This window comes from Spinacia oleracea, chromosome 3, assembly GCF_020520425.1.
Source record: "Spinacia oleracea cultivar Varoflay chromosome 3, BTI_SOV_V1, whole genome shotgun sequence".
Classification (NCBI taxonomy): Eukaryota; Viridiplantae; Streptophyta; class Magnoliopsida; order Caryophyllales; family Amaranthaceae; genus Spinacia; species Spinacia oleracea.
The window spans coordinates 117,737,916-117,764,960 of NC_079489.1; the positions used below are offsets into that span (position 1 = coordinate 117,737,916).

Below are 27,045 nucleotides of genomic sequence, written 5' to 3' on the forward strand. Positions count from 1 at the left end.
ACCACCAGATTATTCACAGCAGCGTATTAGTATTCACAGCAGCAGCAAGACCACCAGATTAGTATTCAAAGCAATAAATTAGCAACTGATAAGTAGATCACAGCAGCAGCAGCAAGACCAGCATATTAGTATTCAGTAGCAAGACCAGCAGATCAGTATTCACAGCAGTATTCACATGCAGCAGCAGCAAGACCAGCAGATTAGTATTCAAAGCAATAAATTAGCAAATCCAGCAGACTTGTAATTATGGAAAAATTAAAGAACTTTACCAAATCCATGAAGATATAAACGCTTCCATCTTTGTGTCTAAACAACCTAAGTAAATAAATACTCGGTTGTAAAAAACTTAGCCCATTGCTCACGAACCACATCTATTTCCTCATCGGTATAAGGCGCATTTCTTGGAGTGTAAGCCTGAAATAAGTAACATGATAAGTAATGCTACTTGTAAATTAAGAATTCTAATACGTAAAAGTACTAGTATTAGTAGTTCAACTAACATATGGTAAAAGAACGAACATTATCTAACCGCTCATCAGTATTATGGTGTAACGTGACTATTTCATGCATGAACTTCATAACGTAATAGCCACACTCGCGGGCGCCGACTTGTTGAGCACACTGATTTGGAGATAAATCATAAATTATATATCCAAGTAGTTACCCAAAAAAAAAGTAAAGCTAATTAGTAAGTATGATATACCTTTAGATGGAAGCCTTTCAACCCCTGCGTAGTCGCTCTATTCGGACAAATCCCATCATTAAACTTGTACACTTGGTATGCCCTTGAAGTTGAGTAAAACTTCATGAATCTGATTCGGCACGAAAAGAAATAACTTAAAAAGAAATGAAAGTAACTTACAAACACAAGATTCCCCATGAACTATTTTCTCGGTTGGAACCTATCGCAGAGTCGAAAATATACGCACAACCTCTACGTAGGTCTAACACGTACAAAATCCAATGATTTCTGCATTATATATAAATGTTATTGCAACCTTACGCATGAAAATAACAATAACATAGCTATTTACCAAATATCGATCAATCTCTAACACTTACTCTTGATGGTATGGGATCAAAAACCACTTGGTAATGTTAGGATCACCCTTCTTCTCCTTTTCAATTTCAGCATTGAAAACTACTTTCAAATACATTGATGCAGCCTGAGGGTTGACCTTGATTCTAGAGCTTGACATTGCCTCGGGACAAACAAACCCAATCTGAGAGTTGTCAAATGCAAAGGTGTGCTCGTGGAATAAACACCTACAAAGTAAATGTATAATGCAAAAATTTCAAAAACTATTATAGTTGACAAAACCAAAAACAAAAATATCGATGGAAAAGTTTACATCATATAGACTTGGATCACTGAAATGTTGAGGCACGCCCCCCTAAGGAACTCTTCAACGTCAACCTCATATACATAAGTTTGTCGATCTTCATCATAATGCCAAACCGAAGCGGGAAATGGGATTGAAGTATTTTTATATACATCACCGGGCGCCGTATTGATGATAAACTTCAAATAATTGCATGATGGGCCAAGACCTTGAATTGTGTCGTCTACCAAATTTTGCTTCTTACTTTTGGCCGCTGATTCTTCAGTTTTACGATCACAACTACCTACCATCTCTTTGGATTTCTTAGAGTTCTTCGACTTCGATTTCGACTCCAACTTATTTGAGCATGAATTTTCCTGTAACAATAATGTTAAGCTAGCATGAAAATTTCAGTTTTGATTTCAGTGTTGAAGCACAGGGGAGTGGGAAGCATATGGTTTACCTTGGCCGTTAACTTCAGTGTTGTCTTCTCTTTGGACCCTAAATCAAGTGTTGCCTTCTCTTTGACAATTAATTCTGTTGTCTTATCTTTGACAACTAATTCTGTTGTCTTCTCTTTGGAGCTACCAACCACCTCTTCAAAAATCTGACTCCTGGACTTCTTTGTTGGGCGTGGAGTAGAGTACTCCTAAACAGAGGTAGAAACCAAAGGAGTTCAAGGCTCTGAATCTAATTCTAAACAGAGGTAGGCAAATAGCAATAATAAATAAAAAGATGCATAACGCAATGAATGACAATTAATAATAAAAAATTTATACCTCGTCTTCTTCGAAAATCACCAAGTGAATTGGCCATTGCACAAAACTAGCAAGAGCCCTGCCTAAGTTATTTAATCCATCTCCAGTAGGTACCGGAAGAGTATCATCATCATGTCCGTCGTAAATACAATCAACTTGGACCTTATAATGACTAGGCTTCATCGATCTAAAGTGTTGGTGCAACGAACCATCCAATGGGTATGCCATACCATCTGCCACTATCACTTTGTTACCCAAAACTTTATCCTCAAGGGCAAGACGACATGGAGTTATGGCCTTCACAAATAAATTTACAAAATTTCAGAAATCACTACAAATTACAATAAAAAAACCTAGCTAGGGGTGTTTTGAGTGTATGCACTATAGAGAATATATACCTTCAGCTCGCGTGGTTGCTGCGATGAATTCGGACGAGCGGTTTCGAGTGCACGGTTAACATCAAACTCATCACTTACAAGAGCAGAATCAAGTGCGGGGGTAGAGAGGGTGTTTAGTTGACCGGTTGCTTTCAATGTGGCTAGTTGCTTTTGGAGGGCCTCCGCCACCTTTCTCTCTAATTGATCTTCAAACTCCCTTCTCACTGAAGCTCTGATTGATTCGACTGCCTCCGGTGATGGTTCACTATGGCCACATCTACTACTTCGGTCTATTGGACCGAAAGCAACTTTGTAACCGACATTGACTCCACCTGTTGCCTTGACACGCCCACGGTGATCCTTTTTTCCCATAGCCTTGGTGAGGGCATCTTCTCCCTGGGTGAAAGAAATATTTCCTTTTCCCTCTTCTTCTATGTACTCCAACTATAAGAATTAGGAAAGTAAAAATTAGATGGTGTACATGATGAAAAGGAGAAGCAAAGAAAAGGATATAGAACGTAAAACTTCATATGCACTTACAACCATCTTAGCAATATTTACGGCTTCCTTATCATTCGGGTCAACTTCCCACTTTCCCTCTTTGTTTTTAACTTGATGAGCCAAGATCCACTCTACTGATCTAAACTTCTTAAATCTATCTGACGCTGTGGTGAGTGATGAGGTCACTGAGGAGGAGCCACTTGAGAGGGTTAAAGCTGCCTCTGGCGGTAGTCGCCCATCATTTATCCACTCTGGTCTCTTTCTAACATAACCCTTTTGGCCTGTGCGATGTGGGTGCTTGGTTTGTAATGCACTTTTACTTGCTTTTTCTCTACGAACCTGTCAAAAAACACATAAAGAACATGTCGAACAATTAAAGATGGCAACAACAAACTAATCATATAATTATATAAAAAAAATATCTAGCAAAGTAAATTCATTATTACCAACATCTCCGGCTTGTTTCGTTCCATCACAAATGTTTTCCAATCATCCTCTGTGATTTGATTGTAGATGTCCCAAGGCATGTCGTCTGTCTGATGTTTCGGCATTTTTTCTTTCTTAGTTATCCAACGCCGCGTTAACCTGGACTTGAAAGCTCCAAAGCGTTTCGCCACACACATATGAAAATATTTTTCTCTCCTTTTAGCCGGATCATCAATAATGTGGAACATAAGCTGTTAATTTTATGGATAAGAGATTGTTAGAAACGTATGCTACACAAATTAGATAATCTAGGAGAATACAAATCAAGTTTTTATTCAACGTTTACCTTGGTCTCCTCCCAAAACCCCTTCTTTGTGTGTTCATCTAACGTTGAATATTCTTTCACATTAATGTTAATTCTAGCAGCACAAGACCCAACTTGCTTCCCGTATTCTCTTGACCATTCTCCATCGGGGATTCCATATTGATTATACTGAAGATACATGGGCTTTTTGGCTTGAACTCCTTTTGACGGACCACGGAATTTGGTCTTTTTACTAGTGTTGGTATCTTGTGATTCCCCCGTAGGATGAGTAGCTCCATCAATTCCCTGTATTTCATTATCACGATGATCATCCATGGTAGCTACGGTCCTGCAACAAAGAAAAGAGAGCAATACTTAGTAAATGGAGCAATACTTAGAAAAGAGAGCAATACTTAGAAAAGAGAGCAATACTCAGTTTTCAGTTTTAATAAAACAGAACTGTGCACTATATGCACAGATGTGATCTGAGTTGTGCAGATCAGTGCACAGAACTGATAAGAACTGACCAGTTCTGCGCACTGATCTGCACAGTTCAGATCAGAACTGTGCAGATCAATGCACAGAACTGATCAGAACTGACCAGTTCTGTGCACTGATCTGCACAGTTCTGATCTGAGCTGTGCAGATCAGTGCACAGAACTGATCAGAACTGACCAGTTCTGTGCAATGATCTGCACAGTTCTGATCTGAGCTATGCAGATCAGTGCACAGAACTGCACAGTTCTGATCAGTTTTGTCCACTGATCTGCACAGTTCTGATCTGGGCAGTGCAGATCAGTGCACAGAACAGAACTGATCAGTGCACTGAGAAGCTAAAACAGTACTTCACTGAGTTGATTAATGCAATTGGCCAAAGAATCTCTGTTTATTTTGATGAATTTCAGTTGCATTGGAATAGTCGATCAACCTCTTTAATTTTTTATATATAACCAGGTCTAGGGATACAGCCGAAACAGCATAACATCAATTTTACACAATTCGCTATGATAATAATCTACACAGAAAACGGTTTGTAACAGCTTCTGAATTGCCTTCCTGAGATTTAACAGCTTCTAGCCTTCTAGTTATGGATGACAAAAATGTTATTCATAAGTTCTGATACGTACTTTTGTTACAGGACAGTTTCCAAACATGATTCAAATATACATTTCTGGTCTAATGAATGTATCAACTATAAATAAAATTGACGTTCGTTGATCAGATTCAGGGTGTATTGTTTTTCTGACATTTTACAGCTTCATGCTGCTTTTCTGGTTATGGATGACACAAGTTACAAATTTGGTAAGTTTTGATACTTCAGGAACAGGACAGTTTCTAGACATCATTCAGATTTCTATTTCTGGTCTAATTTGATGATTCTGGAGTTCAAATCTTCACCTTCAAACATGTAAATTACACCATACTGTAAGCAGAGTATCAAATTACTGTCTGCTTCTCGTAAGAGCTGCTATTCCATATCTGAAACTATGAAACTTCATGAATATAAAATTCAAACACACACTTTGAGAAACTTCAAATATACAACCAACGAGTTTTACAATGCTTTTTGGCTAGAAAGAACATCCCTCCTCCAGGTCAAAGAAGCTTATTATAGCTTAATACAGCTGATACAACACACGATTTTCACTCTTCTTTACCTACAAAGAGTGACAAGATGTTTCCAATTGGCAATTGTTCTTACATTATGGGCGAACCAGAGTCAGGAAAGCAAGAGATTAATATGATATTCTTGGATGATAGTGAGACAACCATATACAAACATATAATGAAGATTATCATTATATACTTCTGAGTATGTATTTATTAGTTATAATATCATTTTACAAAATTGCAAATAGCCCTATATGGTTGCAAAATTGCAAACAAAGTCATCTTCAAAACGGTTTTTATGTACTTATCCATCATCAACCACCAGAAAGCAAACATCAGAAACTAAGTTACCAATCACAAAGCCATGCAAACAAGAACAGATAATTGATATTATTAGACAAAATGTACTGAAAACTAACCTAGGAAAATTCAACTGCAATTTCTGCAACCTGTGCTTGGAACCTGGCTCACATAAGAGGATACGACATTCACCAAGTTTACACCTGTGTGAAAAAACCAGATAAAGTTAGTCAAGTTATTAGAAGTATCAGATAAAAAAAAAATGAATTAATATCCACAAGTATCCTTCACTATTCAAATTTAAGTAGTCAAGATAACAAAAATTCCAAGGCGCACAGGCTTTCAGATATGAATAGAAAGAACAAAGTCAAAAACTTCAACAATGCATCAGAAGTGAAGCCCAAACTTACACATGTATGTTTCAATTACGATTCGTAACCCATATTCCTTCCGTATGATCTGTACGCATATGATTAATATTATTTGCATCCTCCTCTTCTGGCAATGGTTGAACAACCATTGGTAACGGAGGTGTGTCATCATACTCATCATACTCATCTTCATCTACAACATCATCAATACCCAAAATATGTCTTTTTCCTTGGGCAACAACACGCCATCTAGGATCAATATTGTCAACCACATAAAAAACTTGCTTAGCTAGTGATGCTAGAATGAATGGCTCGTCACTGTCACTTAGTCAATCAAAGTTCACCAAGGTTAAACCCGGGAAAATTTCATCTTGCTTCACACCATTGTGGTTGTTAGCCCACTGACACCGAAAAATAGGGATCACAAAATAGGTATAATCAAGCTCCCATATTTCTTCGATAACACCATAATATGATTGTGTTGAATCAAACGGCCTTTTATCCTTAGCGCTTGCATAGACCCTAGATGATGCAACAACCTTTACTCCACTATTTTGCACTACACTCTTTTCATCTTGCCTTCTAGTGTAGAATGTGAACCCATTGATATCATATCCTTCAAAAGATCGAACACATAGTCGAGGACCTCGAGATAACCACTTGATCGTATCAGAAACATCATGGTCTTGTTTCTTGCCAACTTCCTTCTTAAACCATTCAACAAATGTGCGATTATGTTCCCGCATCAACGCTCTTTCCTTCAACTTAGGATTACAATGTTGCAATTCAAGCAGATGCTTTTCTAAATAAGGATGAACCTCTGTAAGATGCTGCAACACACAAAGATGTGCCTTCTTCTTCCTCTCCGATGGAGGAGATATCACATTTTTACCAATTACTCCCTCCCCTACGAGCCTACCAACATGTCGAGATTTTGGAAGTCCTATTGGTTCAAGGCTTGACAAAAACTCAGCTAGATATCCAGAAATCTCTTCTTTAAGGACTCCCCGAATGATACTACCTTCTGGATTAGCCGGATTCCTTGCTTTGTCCTTTAAAGTCTTAAAAAAATCTCTCAAAAGGATACATCCATCTTAAGAACACCGGACCATATAACTTGACTTCGCGAACTAAATGGACAATCAAATGCACCATTATATCAAAGAAAGAAGGCGGAAAATACATTTCAAATCGACATAGAGTTTCAACAACATCATTGTGCAAAGCATCCAAAGTCTCCGGATCAATCACCTTAGCACATATGGAATTGAAAAACAAACAAAGTTTTGTTATAACATGTCTCACGTGTTTCGGCAATATCCCACGAAGTGCAATTGGCAAAAATACATTAATTAGTGCATGACAATCATGAGACTTCATACCAATACCTCTGAGGTCCGAGAGAGACACTAGGCGCTTAACATTCGACGAATATCCCGAGGGAACCTTAATGCCATGTAAGCACTCACAAAACTTCTTCTTCTCCTTTCTCGACATTGTGTAACACGCTGGAGGCAGAAAGGTCTTTGTACCATCCTTTTTTTTAACAGGCCACAAATCTGGTCGAATATTCTTCTTTTTCATATCTTTCCGCACATTCTCATTGTCCTTGGTCTTTCCTGGTATGTTTAGCAAAGTCCCGATGATAGCATCGCACACATTTTTCTCAATGTGCATTACATCGAGACAATGCCTAACCGACAAATCTTTCCAGTAGGGAAGATCCCATAATGGAGACACTTTCTTCCATAAAACACCCTTTTTAGACTTGGACTTGAAGCACTTACCGTATTTGGTTTCAACATTTTTGATACGTTCATAAACTTGTGATCCTGTCAAAGGTGTACGAGCTACTCCTTCCTCGGTGAACCCATTGAATTCCTTCTTCTTCTTACGATAAGGATGATATCGACTAAGGTGCTTCCTGAAATCTGGGTAGATATTTTTCTTGAAATGATCCAACCGTGTGGGATTCATGTCCTCTTCACATATAGGGCATGCTTGTTCTCCTTTGGTTTTGTACCCAGACAAGTTTCCATAGGCCGGAAAATCATTTATGGTACAGAAAACCATTGCCCGCAATGTAACGTTTGAGTTGGTGTGAGCATCGAACATTGGAACACCTTCATTCCACAACAATTTCAAATCATCTATGAGTGGAGCGAGATACACATCTATATCATGTCCTGGCTGCTTAGGCCCTGAGATGAGGAGTGACAACATGATATACTTGCGTTTCATACACAACCATGGAGGAAGATTGTAAATTGCAAGAAGAACCGGCCAAGTGCTATGCTGACTACTCAGAGAGCCGTATGGATTCATCCCATCTGTACATAGAGAAAGTCTCAGATTTCTAACCTCCTTGCCAAATTCAAGATACTTCTTATCAATAGTTCTCCATTGAGGAGAATCAGCCGGATGTCTAAGGAATTCATCTTTCTTCCTCCCTTCCGCATGCCACCTCAGATACTTAGCATTCTTCTTTACGGAGAACAAGCGCTCAAACCTAGGTATGATCGGAAGATACCACAATACCTTGGCGGGCGGTCCCCTCTTAGCTGAATTGGCCCCTTTACGCTTGTAACGCGACATAGAACACGTTGGACACTTATCCAAATTTTCATACTCTTTTCTGTAAAGAATACAATCATTTGGGCAAGCATCTATCTTGACGGCCTCTAAGCCTAAGGGATTCGTCAATTTGTTGGCATAATAGGCAGAGGTGGGAATGTCATTGCCATCGGGAAACCAAAGACCTAGTCGTTTCAATAATTTCGTGAAACTTTCTTCGGTCCAACCACTCTCCGCTTTCAAGTTGGAAAGTGATGCCACACATTCTAACAATTTGAATTTTGTACACCCAGGGTACAAAGGCGTCTCAGCAGCCTTTAATACCTGCTCGAGTATGTGAGGTCGTTCATTCAAGTGATCTTTCACCGCATCCATAATTTCATTTATTTCATTATCTTCTTGCTCATCATCATCCATCTCATTATTCTCAGAAATATCAGAATCACTCTCATCACTCTCATCACTCTCTGCCAGAACATCAAATTCATTCACACTAGAACTTGGACGATCAAGTATTTTCTCACCATGCCAAAACCAGACATGGTAATCTTGCTTAAACCCATGACGAAATAAATGATCCTCAATTTCATCAATATCAGCTAACCGCCTTACATTGTTACAATCACGACAAGGACAATAGATCTTTGCGGCTTTCGTACTCCGTTGGTGTGCTAAAGCACATCTAAGGAACTCCTCAACCCCACTCAAGTATTCCACCGTAGTATGGTCACCGTACATCCAACGACGACTCATTTCTAATAACACAAGGTTTTACACAGAATTAGATAAATCAAGCCACAAATTCTTAATTTTGACACAAGAACTATACATCAGAAAAATGGTAAGACCTCATCTCAATTTATAAAACCAAACAAAACAGGAATATGTGTCAACATTAACATTTATTAGCTTCACATAAGATTTCACAGGAATAAACTAAAATCGATTTAAGTATAAACTAGCTTGGCATAAGATCTTTGTTCTCTAATGATGCAATCTTATCCAAAGATAAAATATCTATAAAAACCATCCTCCAGAACTCAATCAATAGATCCCAGCGATGCTCATGTTTAGGTTTTAAATTAGTTACGAAATAATTAACCCAAGACAAATTTAATACAGGATTTGACTTTCTATATTCAAACATATATGTGATTATTTCTTTTACTGGATTGTTCCAGATGTTATGCATAAAGATGGATTTCACCCATATTGAGCAGAATAATCCATCTTTTTTTTTTTCATTTTTAACTCAAAAACTTTGTTTATTTACTGTAATATAATACATAAAGATAGATTTTTGCCCAACTTTAGCATTATTATCATATTGAGTACCATCATCTCATCATACAAAAAAAGCAGTAATAAAAAAAGACCGCATCCACCCCATCCCCAGCCCCGGCCAGAACAAAAACAAAAAAGAATCAATTATAAATTAACAATTGAACTAGAAAAACCACAAATATCAAACCCTATTTTGTAAATTCATCTAATATTAGAACATTAGCCTAAATTCTCTGCTAATCAACTCATTATGCTCTCAACTAATTGAAGGGAAACTGTCAAACTTTGTATTAATTAGTGGTTAACTTTAAAATCCTATTATGAAACATTGAAAGGGGATAATTAAAAATACTATTAATACCGTCAGATGTCTAACTTTGAGGTGCAAAAAATATTGTCCAATTCATCAGTTCTTGTACAGTTGTATGTCTCAAAACAATCATCAGGATAAGAGACATGATATTCATCGGATTTGAGACAGATTTATTTAACCTTGGGCGTGCTCAGTAATCTTCAAGTGGGTCTGTTAATCTAGATTTGCTTTCAGGGCAACATGGTTTGCTTTGGTAGGTTAATCAGCTCTATGTATAGTTACTATAACAGTCGTGGAATCACGTCATAATCGGTTTGATAACAACATGAAAGGTAACAACAGGGTACTCGAATCTCATTGATTTGATCAATCATTCTGTTCTATGTTGGTAGCTTATCCTTATAAACAAAACAGAAATCAAGGGAAACATATGATGTACATGAATCAAATCAAACATTAAGGGATTTGTACATTTAATGAAACAGGTCATATTCCCTGTTCTCTGGTATAATTAGCTGAACTTTGCAATTAAGGGAACTATATGCTGTGTATCATAATATATCATTAAAATAACTTTCTGTCACAGGGCAATATACCCCAAGCACCAGCCACCGTGAGAAAAAGAATTACAAGTTGATTTTTTCAGCCAAATATACAAATCTATTCATAAACCCATGAAAAACAAAAATAATCTCCATATGGGTTCCTAATTAAACTCAGTCAGAATAAGAAACTCAATTAACTAACCTCTAAAAAGACTAATTATTTAATATTAAGCATAGAAGTGAGAGACTCAAAAACATGTTGATCACAAGGGATAATAAGACTCATTTCATGACAAAACCCGAATTCTTCTTCAGATTGATTAAGAAGGCTCTGAAATTCTGGCCTGCTAAGCAAAGAAATTGGAACAATGTATCAACCCAAATCTACAAAAAGAAGATTGAAAAAACAACATAGAACTAAGATTTATGTACTCATCATCATTTCATCTTCAACTTCATTCCATTAGACTCGGCCAAAACCCCAATTTGTAGGTCGCACTCAAGCAGTAAATACTGGAATTCATGGTCTTAAAAACTGAATCGAATAGAAACTAACCTTGACAGATTGTGTGAAACAGAGTCGCGCGAAGTGTTAGGTTATGATACATATGACATTACATAGATCATGCGGAAACAACCATTAACCCAGGACAACATATTATTTACACATAATCATATAGCATAATTTAGATGCATACTCTTTGTTGCGTGCCCTCCCTAGCTGCGCCCGAACCGAGCAAGAACAAGTCTTTAGGACTCCAAGTGTCGTCCCTCCGTAGATAGTCCACAGCACGTCCGGATCCGCCTTAAGATTGACCAACTAGAATCGCCCTTAAGGTACTAGAAAATTTCGGCACTTTTATGAGCAAGATGTGTGTTTTAGTTTTCTCTCAAAAACTCACCTTTTTGAATACTTTGAAACTCCTTATAAATTGTGAGCCCTAGCCTCATATTTATAGGGGTATGGAAAGGGAATCGAAATCCTATTCAGATACAAATTAATTAAACCTAGAATCCTACAAGAACTCTAATTTAATTAATTTATCAAATAGAATTAGGAATTTAATCATTAACCGAACTCTGCATGTTTTAGGAAACGTGCACGAACACAAACACTTGCACACACACGCACGGCAGCCACGATGGGCCCCCATGCGTGCGCGCGAGCAGCAGCCCACGCAGCGCCCGCGCGCTGCGCGTGCTGTGCGCGCTGTGCGCGCTGCGCAGCCTGCTGGGCCTGGCCTTGCGCTGGGCCTGGCGTGGCTGTTTGTGCGGCGCGCTTGGCTTGCTGGGCGATGGCCTGGCTTCGTGCTGGGCCTCGTCCGGCAGGCCTCGTCCGATGCTTATTCGTACGATGCGCTTCCGATTAAATTTTCCGATTCCGGAATTCATTTCCGATACGAACAATATTTAATATTTCCGATTCCGGAATTAATTTCCGTTTCGAACAAATATTTAATATTTCCGTTTCCGGAATTATTTTCCGATTCCGGTAATATTTCCGATTCTGACAATATTTCCGTTTCCGGCAATATTTCCGATTCTGGCAATATTTCCATTTCCGATAATATTTTCCGATACGTACCATGTTTCCGTTTCCGGCAACATCTACGACTTGGATAATATTTATATTTCCGATACGATCCATATTTCCGTTTCCGGCAATATCATCGTTTCCGGAGTATTCATTTCTTGCCTGTGACGATCTTAGCTCCCACTGAAACCAAGATCCGTCGGTTCCGAATATTCATAGATGGAGTATTTAATGCCATTAAATACTTGATCCGTTTACGTACTATTTGTGTGACCCTACGGGTTCAGTCAAGAGTAAGCTGTGGATTAATATCATTAATTCCACTTGAACTGAAGCGGCCTCTAGCTAGGCATTCAGCTCACTTGATCTCACTGAATTATTAACTTGTTAATTAATACTGAACCGCATTTATTAGACTTAACATAGAATGCATACTTGGACCAAGGGCATTATTTCCTTCAGTCTCCCACTTGTCCTTAGGGACAAGTGTGCATTTCCTAATTCCTTTGTCGCTCGATGCTTGCTCTTGAACATAAGGTAAGAGTTGTCATCCTTATTATGTCCAGAGGTGTTCCTCGGTTTCAGAGTTCAACTGATCAAATAAACAGATAATCATAGCCTATGATTCATCCGAGCACGGCCATGCATTTCACAGTTTCTAGCTCTCCGAGTGGCCTTGTACAACTTTTAAGCATCTCATCTCGATTTATGGGAGGACAATCCCAATCTTGCGATCTTGAGATTAGACTTCGTTTGATAGGTGATTACCTGAGCGTTGCCTTTATAGCCTCCTTTTACGGTGCGACGGTTGGTCAACGTCAAAGCAACCAGTTCTCAAACAAGTAATCTCAAATCACTCAGGTATTGAGGATTTAGTGTCTAATAATTTAATGAAATTTACTTATGACAGATTTTCATCTCTTACAGTAAAGTTTCATAGGTCTTGTCCGATACTAGTCTTCCCAAAGTAAGTATCTATGCAAATGATTATGACATTGCCATGTCCACATAGTTCAAGAAACAGAACTACTAGTCATCTTGCATTCTAATCGTCTAATGTTTTCTATGCGTCCAATTTTATAGAAAACTCCGACTAGGGACCATTTTCAACCTTTGACATTCAAGTTCACTTGATAGACATTTCTTAGTCACAGGACTGGTCCTGACAGTCTATCTTGAATATATATCGTCAAATTTGAAGGGACTCATCATTTAATACTAAACCAAGATTAAATGGAATATGAAAATACATTTCATATATGATAAATGTTCAACCCCAATGTTTTACAACCATGGGCCTCTAACCCATCTTTAAAACATTTCATGGAATTCAAGGCTATGCTTGATTTCCAGTGCTACAACGTGAGTGTTGCTTTTCACTTGTTGCATAGGTTTAGTTATCATGCTTTGCCAATCTTAACATCCTTTTCATCGAATGTTCTTTGAGATATGATGATAAGATCTTTTCGAGTTTGTTTATTATGTGATCTAGTCTTTCTTACTTCGATGGTGGTTTTACTCATTTTGCAATGAAGAACCATCAAGTTAGCAGACGTTTTTCTTGCTTCAAGAGTGGTTCTACGCATTTTTCAATGAAGAACCATCAAGCCAGCAGATAGGTGATCTACCCAAGTTCAGTGAAGAACTTTAAACAACCCTGTTTTATTGCTTCTTAGGCAATAATTACTTTTACTTTAACTGTATAGGTTGCTAGTGATGCTTTGTTTGGATTTACCTATCCAGGCAGTTCATAGATATGTGGAAGATTCTCCAACTATATCTTAGAACATATAAATTATTATTTTAATTTCCCACGCAACAACTCATGGTCTCCAACCCATGTTGCCATTTTCAAAACACGATGCTCTTTAGCTCGTCCTTATCAATGGTTAACTCCAAAGGGTCTTGCTTGATCCTTTGCCAGTGTTTATGCGTGTAGCATCAATATTTAGCATATCTTTATTTCCTTGAATCAAGAACTATTCCTATGTACCTTTTCAAGTACCATAAGTGTTCTTGATCTCAATCTAGTTGATTTTCACTTAGATCAATAGAGATTGGTATATGTCCGTCATGCCTAAAGTCATACGATACGTTTTTGGCGATCCTCATATTATATCATACATGATAAATTCTTTTGCAGAATAATTCTCAATTGAATTCTATTCATGTAACTTTAGCTCATTCAATTTCAGTAGATACTAAATCTAGCTAAATTCTTTGACATATAATATAGGTTAAGAATCTTACTTAGATCCTTTGATGTTTAACTTAGTAAATGCTTATACATAGTTCAACATTCTTTACTTAGATTTATTCACATGGGTCGAATATCTCCAATGGAGTATTTCGTGTTTTGATTCAGTAAATGCCATTACTTAATCCAAAACAATATCATAAGATCTTTGTAAATAGATCTTAATACCCAGTATGTACTAAGTTTCGCCATGGTCCATCATTGATGAATAATTTCAAATCTAAGTCTTTAGCATTTGAATGTTATTTTACAATAGAGAGATATGTGTGATACACATAGGACCAAATAAGTTTTACGTACTCCCACTAAACTTCTTATATATCTATAAGAATCATGTATATTTTATGAAACTAAAATGCTTATTAGCTTCACTAAAATACAGTTCCAATTCCCAACTGCTTGCTTAAATCTGTACTTAGATTTCATAAGTTAGCATTCCTTTTCAAGTATTTATTTGGATCCACAAATCCTATGACATACCATGTACATAGTTTATTCCAACATTTGATTGAGGAATAAGTTTTGTCATCCAATTGCTATATGTACCAATATGCAATCATTGCTTGAATATAGACTTGAGCATTACGATTATGCATGAGGTTTCAACACAATCCACACCGTGAATTTGCTTGTAACTTTTAGCAACTATTATAGCTTTGTGTGTGAACACAATTCAATGTTTGATGGTTTTTATCCTTTAAAACAAACTTGCCACCAATAGGTGTGAAACTATTCTTGCAAATCAACAAAATTTCAATTTTTTCATCAAAACATTGAGTATGTTTTATGGCCTTTAACCAATTAAACATATAGTCTATATATGGCCTCTAACCATTTTAGGGAATCTGGGTTTCGTCATAGCTTTCTTACAAGTCACAAACTCATTAATCTACATGATAATAGTTTGACTGTAAGTTGTAGGTTTCTTCACTATCTAATAGAAGAATCGCATAGCTTTAGTGACCTGAACTCTATGTTTCTTCACTATCCAATAGAAGAATATCATAGTTCCAGTTACTTGAACTCTATGCCTACTTTGGGTATAGAACATCAAACAAATAGAATATCAATAGCCACTTGAAAGTCCTTTGAATATTCTGTTCTCCTTGAAGCACTTGTAAAGTCTTCTAAGAGATGTCTATTCTTTAAAAGCCACTTCTAAAGTCCTTAAAGAATACGTTCGGGTTCGGGTTTTCTGAAGCACTTCGAAAAGCCTCCGGAATGTCCGTTTATGTTTGTTGTTCGCCTCGAAGACTTTCGAGGTCTATTTTCTCCCACTTGTCATTTTGGAAACGAATCTCCAAAAGGACATTATTTCGAGCAAACAAACATTATGTTCTCAAAAAATTCGTGGTAGAAACAATACCCTTGTGTCTCATTTGAATAAATCACAATGAAACATATATCTATACTTGGGCCTTAGTTTGTTGAATAACAAACACTAAGCTCCCATTGAGTTTAGCAACTCTCTAGATATATATTATCGAAAAGATATTCTGAAATTACTTTTCAATAGCTTTGACGAATTTGGTTTAGTTTGGTGGTAGTTGAGCATTTTGTTTTAGAAATTATAGGAAAATTCTTTATGATTCATCATTGATCGAATCAAGTACTAATTGACTTCGGTTATTCCAACTAAGATATGCCATATCTTATGGACCTAGATTGTGAAATTACAACACACAATCATTGATGATCATATTTGGTTTCAAGTAATTATCAACATGATCTAACCTAGATCTTTATGATTTCTTGCCAAGTGGATTTTATACTTCTGAATCTTGGAACTACCCAAACAGATTCAACTTATATCACATTTGAGTCAATAAACCTATATTCACTCAAATCCATGTGAAATAATAAAGTCATAAAATCTTTCTTTAGCTTTGAACTCTATTGTCTAGGCGTTCTAACAATAGTTCATATCTTTTGTTACTTTCAACAAGTAAGACTAGTCGTCTTAAATTGATCTAGAAATCAATTAACTTTCAAAAGTCCATCAAAATAGAGCTTTTGAATGTTAACTTGTTGATATGGTCTAAGTAACAATGCCAAAGATTAGTGGAACTCAAATCAAGGGGTTTATTTGAACCTAGTACAGTTCTTTAAAGAGTTGTTTGTTTTAATCAAGCATATTGACTCAACCTGTAATTGACCATTTCATTCAAATAAACAAACAAACATTGTTTTTGTTTTTCTTGAATGTGAGTCTTTCTGTGTTTGAAAACAGAAATTTAGGTATGTTGATTATGGAACAAAATAGCCATTAAGTTCCAGCCTTTTAAAGGACTTAAAACAAACTAGATGACCCTACAACTAATGTAGCATTGCCATGCTTCATTTCCCACTTGTAGGTCATTAGTGTATCCTAGCTTCCATTGTTTGAGTTATTACCGAAGTAAGAACCTCAAGCGGTATATGATACCAAGGAAGTTTGATTGCTAGGTCACTTCTCTTTAAACATAAACTTAAGGTAGAAACGGAATCGTAAATTCTTTCATTTGTTCCTCGTTTTCCTATTTCTTGTACGCTTTCTTATAGTCTTAAGAATTGAATTCTTTAGTGTTGACTTTTATACTTTGCTAGACATGTCCAATGTCACCAACAAGGTTCTTTCCATTTATGTTGAACATTCTGTTTCAACTAGATGATCTTACCAGAAGCTTCTAAAGGTCTCTAAGCATCGATCTATTCGAATGTCTAGGGACTAGACTCATTCGAGAATTAAATGGACAAAGATATTAGGTTGTTAACCATTGGTAAAGCTGAGCGTATTAAACTCAATGCTTTATGATCTCAAAATTAACTACATTGTATTTTGAATTCACAAGCACCAATTGGTTTGCCATTCGATTTTGACATTCGAAAACAACCATAAAAGTCGCTATAAGAAACGTACATTTTAAATTGCTCACTTTCTCTCATTTCCCTGAATCGTTCTTGGATTCACTACCAATCGAGGAAATTTACTGTTACCTTTCTAAAAGGATTTACTGCAGTGCAAGATATTTAATTATAAACAATAATTAAAACATACATTGAAGCATGCAAAGTCTAAACATTTATCATGAGTAATAACTTGAAAATTAAAGCAATCATGCAATTTCAACAAGTTATTAGCATTTTATTCGAGTTTATTGTTCCGGCAGGTGTGAATAAAATGATTCCAAGATCCTAAAATCATTGAAGAACTAAGCACAGTTTGTCGACTTAATCCTAAAACATCTTAGGTAAGCAAAAGCCTTTTGCTAATAGTCTAGAAACTACTCTTGGTTGATAGGTACGTCTAAGAACTTATTAGGTAAACCTATCGATTTTGCCACGACATAAAAGGACTCCTTACTTATATCGTTGAGTTTCACCAAAACTAACGTGTACTCACAATTATTTGTGTACCTTGCCCCTTTAGGACCAATAAGTAACACCTCGCTGAGCGAAAACTATTACTAGATTGATGTAAAGGATATCCAAGCAAGTGTATATTTTGGCATGGCACCTTATAACTCAATTTTTAAGTTTGGAACTTAAGGCTCTTACTATGTTGGTTAGATTTTAAGTGAACTAAAATCCTTAATCATGCAACATAATCAAGCTTTTGATCTCATGCATTTTAAGACATATTTAAAAGCAATAAATAACTTAAACATGCATAAGATATTTGTGATCTAGTATGGCCCGACTTCATCTTGAAGCTTTAACTTCAAAGTCCGTCTTGAAAATCTCCGTGGGAGGCACCATTTTCTTCAAATAGGATAAGCTATAACTAATTACAACTATTTGATGGTACGCAGACCATATTTGAATTGAAAAATAACTTTGGTACTTCAGACCAATTACATTCAAATTAATGGTACGCAGACCATTTTTTCTATCCTATTTGGGCCATACTAGTCACTTCATAACCTGCAAAACAGTACATATACAATATATATACCATTCACCCATTCATTATCATGAATGGCCCACATAGCTGGTTAGTAAAACACATTATGCATCATGTAAACATTTGCAGCAATTAATCAAGGGCACCAATAATCTACCAATTATTCAGTCCTTATTAATTCTAATCAAGTTGTTTTAACCTTAAGGATTTGTAGACCTAATCAAGAGTTTATGACTAAAAAAGCGCTCCCACTTAAACCAATAAATTTATATGCTTTACTAATTTTAAACATAAAAATGTATTTCTAGTCCAACCGGAAACATACAAATTTAATTAAAATTTAAAGCTCATATCAATTTATAATTGAATCCAAAAGTTTAATTTAATTTCAGTCGTATTTAAATTAATTCATGATTTTAATTTTAGTAAAATAATTAGAATAAATAAAATTTATTATAATTACAATATTCAAAATTAAAATCCAAGAAAATAATTTAAATTATTAATTTTAAAATTAATTAAAATTACGTGAACTGAAATTTTCAAATTAAACATTCAAAACGATCTTTAATCGTAACGCAAACACCCTACGCGTTGCACGCCCATGGGCCGCACGCACACAGCCATTGCTGGCCATGTGCGCGCAGCCCATGCGCTCGTCGCATAGCTGCTGCATCCCCATCGCAAGCCTCCGCACGCATTGGTGCTCGCTGCGCGCGGCAGCGCTCATCGCACGCGAGCTATCGCTCGCCGTGCGCGCGCGACATCGCTCGCTGGGCGCGCGACATCGCTCGCTGGGCGCGCGAGCCATCGCTCGCTGGGCGCGCGACATCGCTCGCTGGGCGGGCGAGCCATCGCTCGCTGGGCGCGCGACATCGCTCGCTGGGCGGGCGACATCGCTCGCTGTGCGCGCGAGCAATTCTGGCTGTGCGCGCGAGTCCTCGCTCGTTGTGCGCGCGAGCAATGCTGAGCGCAGCGCTCGTGGCACGCGAGCTTGCGCTCGCTGCGCGCGAGGCTGCGCGCTCTTGTGCGAGGCAGCGCGCGTTGTGGCGGAGCTCGCTTGCTGCCCACACGCGACTGCCTTGGCTCGCCCTTCGCCCATGCCCACTCGTCCATTGCTCGTGGCACACGACACAAGGCAGGGCTGCTGCCTTGTGCTCGTGCACTACGCCCTTGCTCATTGCATTCGTGCCGCACGGGCGACGAGCTCCCTTGCTCGTCGTCACATGCCCGCATTATACAACACCCCTTAAGGGTAACACGAAGCGTCCATTGCTTCGTGCGTGCAAGTTTTATGAACGAATCGCATAAAAATTTAAAATTTATATTTAAAATTAATGACAAATTAATAAATAATATTAATTTCATAATTTTAGGGCGAAAAAATCGAAAATTTATTATCCAATTGATTTCCGATTGTTATGGATTCAAGTCTAGGTCATAAAAATTTAAAATTTATCATAAATTTACAATTTTTATGGTGGTTTTTAATCATAGGTTTCTAATTAAATTACAATTAATTATGAAAATCAAATTAATTCTAAATTATTCTAATTTTCAACAAATTAATCATAATTACAAATTAGATTGCATAATTAACAAGACTAGGCATTCAAACTTGTTAAACATATGCAGTAGGTCAATCAAAAATTCAAGATTTATCAACAAGAATCGCAAATATTTAATTTAACATCTTAAATTTACGAAATTTTGCATTCGAAAAACTAAAACCTTCGAAAAGTCATAGTTAGGATTCGAATTTGAGAATTCTGGGTTCGGCAGAAAAATACTTTTTTTGTCAAAATTTTAGAATGCCTTTTACATGCGGAATTGACACAAAAATCACTCAATTCGGATGAGTAACGAAGAAACTGCCGAAAAACTGCGTACGTATAATTAAATAAACGCAATTTGCAATTAATTAACAATTACGAAAATTAATCACCCCTTTTAATTCTTGCAAATTTGTAATATTTAACCATGTTCATGCAATTTAGATTATGAAAATAATAAGGGGCTCGTGATACCACTGTTAGGTTATGATACATATGACATTACATAGATCATGCGGAAACAACCATTAACCCAGGACAACATATTATTTACACATAATCATATAGCATAATTTAGATGCATACTCTTTGTTGCGTGCCCTCCCTAGCTGCGCCCGAACCGAGCAAGAACAAGTCTTTAGGACTCCAAGTGTCGTCCCTCCGTAGATAGTCCACAGCACGTCCGGATCCGCCTTAAGATTGACCAACTAGAATCGCCCTTAAGGTACTAGAAAATTTCGGCACTTTTATGAGCAAGATGTGTGTTTTAGTTTTCTCTCAAAAACTCACCTTTTTGAATACTTTGAAACTCCTTATAAATTGTGAGCCCTAGCCTCATATTTATAGGGGTATGGAAAGGGAATCGAAATCCTATTCAGATACAAATTAATTAAACCTAGAATCTACAAGAACTCTAATTTAATTAATTTATCAAATAGAATTAGGAATTTAATCATTAACCGAACTCTGCATGTTTTAGGAAACGTGCACGAACACAAACACTTGCACACACACGCACGGCAGCCACGATGGGCCCCCATGCGTGCGCGCGAGCAGCAGCCCACGCAGCGCCCGCGCGCGCTGCGCGCTGCGCGTGCTGTGCGCGTTGTGCGCGCTGCGCAGCCTGCTGGGCCTGGCCTTGCGCTGGGCCTGGCGTGGCTGTTTGTGCGGCGCGCTTGGCTTGCTGGGCGATGGCCTGGCTTCGTGCTGGGCCTCGTCCGGCAGGCCTCGTCCGATGCTTATTCGTACGATGCGCTTCCGATTAAATTTTCCGATTCCGGAATTCATTTCCGATACGAACAATATTTAATATTTCCGATTCCGGAATTAATTTCCGTTTCGAACAAATATTTAATATTTCCGTTTCCGGAATTATTTTCCGATTCCGGTAATATTTCCGATTCTGACAATATTTCCGTTTCCGGCAATATTTCCGATTCTGGCAATATTTCCATTTCCGATAATATTTTCCGATACGTACCATGTTTCCGTTTCCGGCAACATCTACGACTTGGATAATATTTATATTTCCGATACGATCCATATTTCCGTTTCCGGCAATATCATCGTTTCCGGAGTATTCATTTCTTGCCTGTGACGATCTTAGCTCCCACTGAAACCAAGATCCGTCGGTTCCGAATATTCATAGATGGAGTATTTAATGCCATTAAATACTTGATCCGTTTACGTACTATTTGTGTGACCCTACGGGTTCAGTCAAGAGTAAGCTGTGGATTAATATCATTAATTCCACTTGAACTGAAGCGGCCTCTAGGTAGGCATTCAGCTCACTTGATCTCACTGAATTATTAACTTGTTAATTAATACTGAACCGCATTTATTAGACTTAACATAGAATGCATACTTGGACCAAGGGCATTATTTCCTTCACGAAGGTAGGAAACACGACGGTCGTGGGCAACTCTCCTTCAGATGGTGGCGGTGGAGCCGCGTGGTGAGGAAGGTGGTGGTGGTGATGGTGGTGGTGGAGCCGCGGGGTGAGGAGAGCTGCGAACTTAGGTCTGGCGTACGTTGAGAAGGTTTGGCGTGCGTTGAGAAGTTTTAATTGAATTAAATGTTTTGAATCCCTGTTGAAGCGAACAACATCAGCCCGCCCTTTTAGATAGTGTCTATTGAGGGGGGCTATTAGAAGCCCCCTTCAACAAACCTCTATAAAAGCGAACACCCAAAAAGCCCCCTTCAACCTGTTAGTAAAAGGTTTGACCCGCGTTGACTAAGTGGTTATTGAGGTTCGCTTATGTATGCCCCCCTCAACAAGGGGGCTACAATAGGGGTTTTTTCCACTAGTGAAACTTTGTTAAGAAAGTAAGGTTTTCATGATTGAAAATACTCCTTCTAACAACCATGCCTCAAGTTCCCAAAAAGCTTCAATCTTTATACAAGTTCTATTGTACTTAAAGAAGTGCAACCCATTCTTTAAGTTAGAACACATGAATCATTCAATTTCATGTACAATGCAATTTTCAAAGTTCAAGTATTCAATGATGTTTTAGTGGGAATCATTTCCCCTAAAACTAGAATCAAATACAAGTATGGAGCTTTCCAAAGGTGAAGTCTTTACATAAAGTCTTGGCCTTTGAGAATAAGACCCTCCCAATTTCTACATCCAAGTTAAATATTCAAGTTCAATATTCAAGTTCTATTTTAATATTCAATATACAAAATTGATGATACTTTTTAATGAGCAACTCATTTTAAAGTGAGATTAATCATACGATTGAATTCGTTGGGAGCCAAATCACCTTTGAGCAAGTGTTCCTCAATCGAATTTTCAATATTCAAGTTATGCAATTTTCAGTATTCAAGTTCTATGCTTTTATTGCTTATTTCAATTTCGCAACTTTAAATATTGCACCTTTCAATTCAGCACTTAGTATTTATGCAATTTCCTTGCCTAGTCCTTCTAGGAAATGTGGTTCGGGCGCAGCAAGGGAGAGCACGCTACAAAGAGTATGCATCCTAAATTATGCTAATTGTTATGTGGCAGTTAATTTGGAATCCTGGCTTTTATGGTTTTTCCGCATGATTATATTAATTTATATATATATAATAACCTTACAGTGGTATCACGAGCTTCTAATTAATTCCATAATAATTTCTTAACATGGTTAACTTTTATAAATTTGCAAGGAATTAAAAGGGGTGATTAATTTTGTAATTGTAATTAATTGCAAATTTGCGTTTATTTAATTATATGTTCGCAGTTTTTCGGCAGTTTCTTCGTTACTCAACGAAATCGAGTGATTTTTGTGTCAATTCTGCATGTAAAAGGCATTCTAAAATTTTGACAAAAATACTAATTTTCGGCCGAACCCAGAATTCCCAAATTCGAAGCCTAACTATGACTTTTCGGAGGTTTTAGTTTTTCGAACGCAAAGTTTGTAATTTTAAGATGTTAAAATTAAATATTTGTGCTTCTTGTTGTTAAATCTTGAATTTTTGATTGACCTACTGTATATGTTTAACAAATTTAAGTGCCTAAGCTTGTTAATTATACAACAATCTGTTGAAATTCGAATAATTTAGAATTGATTTGATTTTCATAATTAATTGACGATTTAATTAGGTATCCATGATTAAAAACCACCATAAAAAATTGTTAATTTTTGATAAATTTTAAATTTTTATGACCTAGATTTGAATCCATGATAATCGGAAATTAATTGATTAATAAATTTTCGATTTTTCGCCCTAAATTTATGAAATTAATATAATTTATTAATTTGTCAATAAATTTGAATTAAAAAGTTTTAATTTTTATGAAATTCTCTCATAAATGTTGCACGCACAAAGCAAAGGACGATACGTGTTACCCTTAAGGGGTGTTGTATAGTGCGGGCATGCGACGACGAGCAAGGGAGTTCGTCGCCCATGCGGTACGAATGCAGCGAGCAACAAGCGTGTGGCGCGCGCGCAAGGCATTGCTGCCTGGGCGTGTGTGCAGCGCGATGGGCGATGGGCGATGGGGGCAAGGCACAGCCGAGTGAGCAGACGCGTGTGGGCAGCGAGCGTGCTGCGCCACAGCGTGCGCTACCTCGCCCAGCGAAGAGACCAGACGCGTTGAAGCAAGGCGGGCTGCGCGCAGCGTGGCCTGGGCTGGCTGCGATGCGTGTGGCCTACTCGTGCGTTGCCGAGCGATCAGTCGATGGGGCGCTGCTGCCTCATGACTCGATGGGGCTTGGGCGCAAGCCCAAGTGCCTCGTCTTGTTACGGTTGATGTGTTTTGAATATAATTTTAAATTTTCAGTTCGGAAAAGATTTTAATTAACTTTAAAATTCGTAATTTAAATTATTTTCTCGGAATTTAATTTTGAATAATCTAATTACTATAAATTCTAATTTATACTAATTATTTTACTAAAATTAAAACCTTGAATAAATTTAAATTCATTTATTTAATTCAACTGAAAATAAATTAAAAGGATTTGATCATAAATTTATATGAACTTTAAATTTTAATTAAATTTGTATGTTTCCGGTTAGACTAGAAATACAATTTTATGTTTAAAATTAGTAAAGCATGTAAATTTATTGGTTTAAGTGGGAGCGCTTTAGTCATAAACTCTTGATTAGGTCTACATTCCTTTAAGGTTAAATCAACTTGATTAGAATTAATAAGGATTGAATAATTGGTAGATTATTGGAACCCTTGATTAATTGCTGCAAATATTTATGTGATGCATAATATGTTCTACTAACCGGCTATGTGGGCCATTCATGATAATGAATGGGTGAATGGTATATATTGTATATGTCCTGTTTTGCAGGTTATTGAAAGTGACTAGTATGGCCCAAATATGATAGTAAATATGGTCTGCGTACCATTAATTTGAATGTAAAATTGGTCTAATGCACCAAAGTTTTTAATTTAAATATGGTCTGCACACCATCAAATAGTTGTAATTAGTTTAATTATAGCTTATCCTATTTGAAGAAAATGGCGCTTCCCATGGTGAAATTCAAGACGGAGTTTCCAATCCATTTTCAAGACGGACTTTGAAGTTGAAGCTTCAAGATGAAGTCGGGCCATACTAGATCACATTTATATCTTATGCATGTTTTAAGTTATTTATTGCTTTAAATACGTCTTAATTATGCATGAGATTGTGGCTTGATTATGTTGCATGATTAAGGATTTTAGTTCACTTAAAATCTAACCAACATAGTAAGAGCCTTAAAGTTCCAAACTTTAAAATTGAGTTAAAAGGTGCCATGCCAAAATAACACTTACTTGGATAAACCTTTACATCAATCTTAGTAATAGTTTTCCGCCATAGCGAGGTGTTACTTATTGATCCTAAAGGGGTAAGGTACACAAATAATTGTGAGTACATGTTAGTTTTGGTGAAACTCAACGATATAAGTAAGGAGTCCTTTTATGTCGTGGCAAATGAGATAGGTTTACCTAAAAAGTTCTTAGACGTACCTATTGATACCAAGAGTAGTTTCTAGACTATTAGCAAAGGCTTTGCTTACCTAAAATATTTTAGAATTGAGTCTAAATACACAATGTGCTTAATTCTTCAATGATTTAAGGATCTTGGAATCATTTTATTAACACCTGCCGGAACACATAACTTGAATAAAATGCTTAATAAATGATAAATTATGCATGTTAGCTAGAATTTAAAGTTTATTAAGAGAAACTGTGAATGGTTATTTATTTGTTTATTCTTTTTCAATTGTAGTTTTAACTATGGCAAACAACAATTCATTCAACATCCTATCAATTCTCGAAAAGGAGAAGTTGAACGGGAAAAACTTCCTTGACTGGCAAAGGAACTTGCAAATAGTTCTTATGCAGGAAGAAAAGGAGTATGTCCTGGAGGAGGCGATGCCCGAAGCCGCGGGCGACGGGGTCACTCAGGCAGCCCTCAATCGTTGGATTGATGCCAACAAGGATGTGAAATGTCTAATGCTTGCAACCATGAGTGCAGATCTACAGAAAACGTTCATCAACTCAGATGCTTTCACGATCATCAGTGAGTTAAAGAACATGTTCCAAGATCTGGCTCGAGTAGAAAGATTCGAGACTCATAGGAAAATTCTTGAGACTAAGCTTAAGAAAGGCGATCCCGTAAGTCCACATGTTCTCAAAATGATTAGACTCATTGAGAATATGATTCGGCTGGATCAGCAATTCTCTCAGGAAATGGCTGTAGACACCATCCTCCATTCTATTCATAGCGGGTATGATCAGTTCAAGCCGAACTACAATATGAATAGTCTGGACAAACCGCTCACTGAGCTTCACGGTATGCTGAAGACCGCTGAAAAGACGCTCAAAAGTGATAAGAAAGATGTGCTTATGGTGCGTGGGGGCAAGTTCAAGAAATCTGGAAAGAAGAGGAATGCTAAGAAAGGTGGCAACAAGGCCAGCCAGACTAAGCAACCTGGCGGCACCAAATCTAAAAAGAAGAAGGTGAGCCAACCCACTTCTGAATCTGAATGCTTCTACTGCAAGAAGAAGGGGCATGGGAAGAGAGATTGCTTGAAGCTTAAGGAAGATCAGAAGAACGGAACAGTCGTTCCATCTTCAGGTATTTTTGTTATAGACTGTATACTTGCTAATTCAACTTCTTGGGTATTAGATACAGGTTGTGGCTCACACTTATGTTCCAATTCACAGGGACTAAGAATAAGTAGAAGGTTAAGCAAGGGTGAAGTCGACCTACGAGTGGAAAATGGAGCACGGATTGCTGCATTAGTTGTAGGAACTTATTATTTGTCGTTGCCCTCTAGGCTAGTTTTGGAACTGGAAGATTGTTTCCATGTTCCAAGTCTTACTAAAAACATCATTTCTGTTTCTTACTTAGATGCTAAGGGATTTTCCTTTTTAATAAAAGACAATAGTTGTTCGTTTTATTTTAAAGAGATGTTTTATGGATCTGCTAGATTAGTGAATGGACTTTATTTATTAGATCACGACAAACAAGTTTATAACATAAATACCAAAAAGGCAAAAAAAGAATGATTCATATCTCACCTATCTGTGGCATTGTCGATTAAGCCATATTAACTTGAAACGCATAGAAAGACTTCAAAAAGAAGGAATTCTAGAACCATTTGACTTAGAGGATTATGGTAAGTGCGAATCATGTTTACTTGGCAA

General features: G+C 37.2%; 1 protein-coding gene across 1 annotated transcript in view; it reads right to left on the reverse strand.

Moving 5' to 3' along the window:
• Positions 1 to 2,095: 2,095 nt before the first annotated feature.
• Positions 2,096 to 27,045, reverse strand: part of LOC110796509 (uncharacterized) — a 33,882-nt gene continuing 8,932 nt past the window's right edge. Inside the window, exons 3-11 of the mRNA XM_056839578.1 lie at positions 8,084 to 8,420; positions 6,353 to 6,552; positions 6,145 to 6,268; positions 5,719 to 5,802; positions 3,731 to 4,037; positions 3,405 to 3,635; positions 2,998 to 3,297; positions 2,479 to 2,901; positions 2,096 to 2,377 (exon numbers count right to left, since the gene is read on the reverse strand). Coding sequence (XP_056695556.1) covers positions 2,096 to 2,377; positions 2,479 to 2,901; positions 2,998 to 3,297; positions 3,405 to 3,635; positions 3,731 to 4,037; positions 5,719 to 5,802; positions 6,145 to 6,268; positions 6,353 to 6,552; positions 8,084 to 8,420 — 2,288 coding nt within the window. The remainder of the gene's footprint in view (positions 2,378 to 2,478; positions 2,902 to 2,997; positions 3,298 to 3,404; positions 3,636 to 3,730; positions 4,038 to 5,718; positions 5,803 to 6,144; positions 6,269 to 6,352; positions 6,553 to 8,083; positions 8,421 to 27,045) is intronic.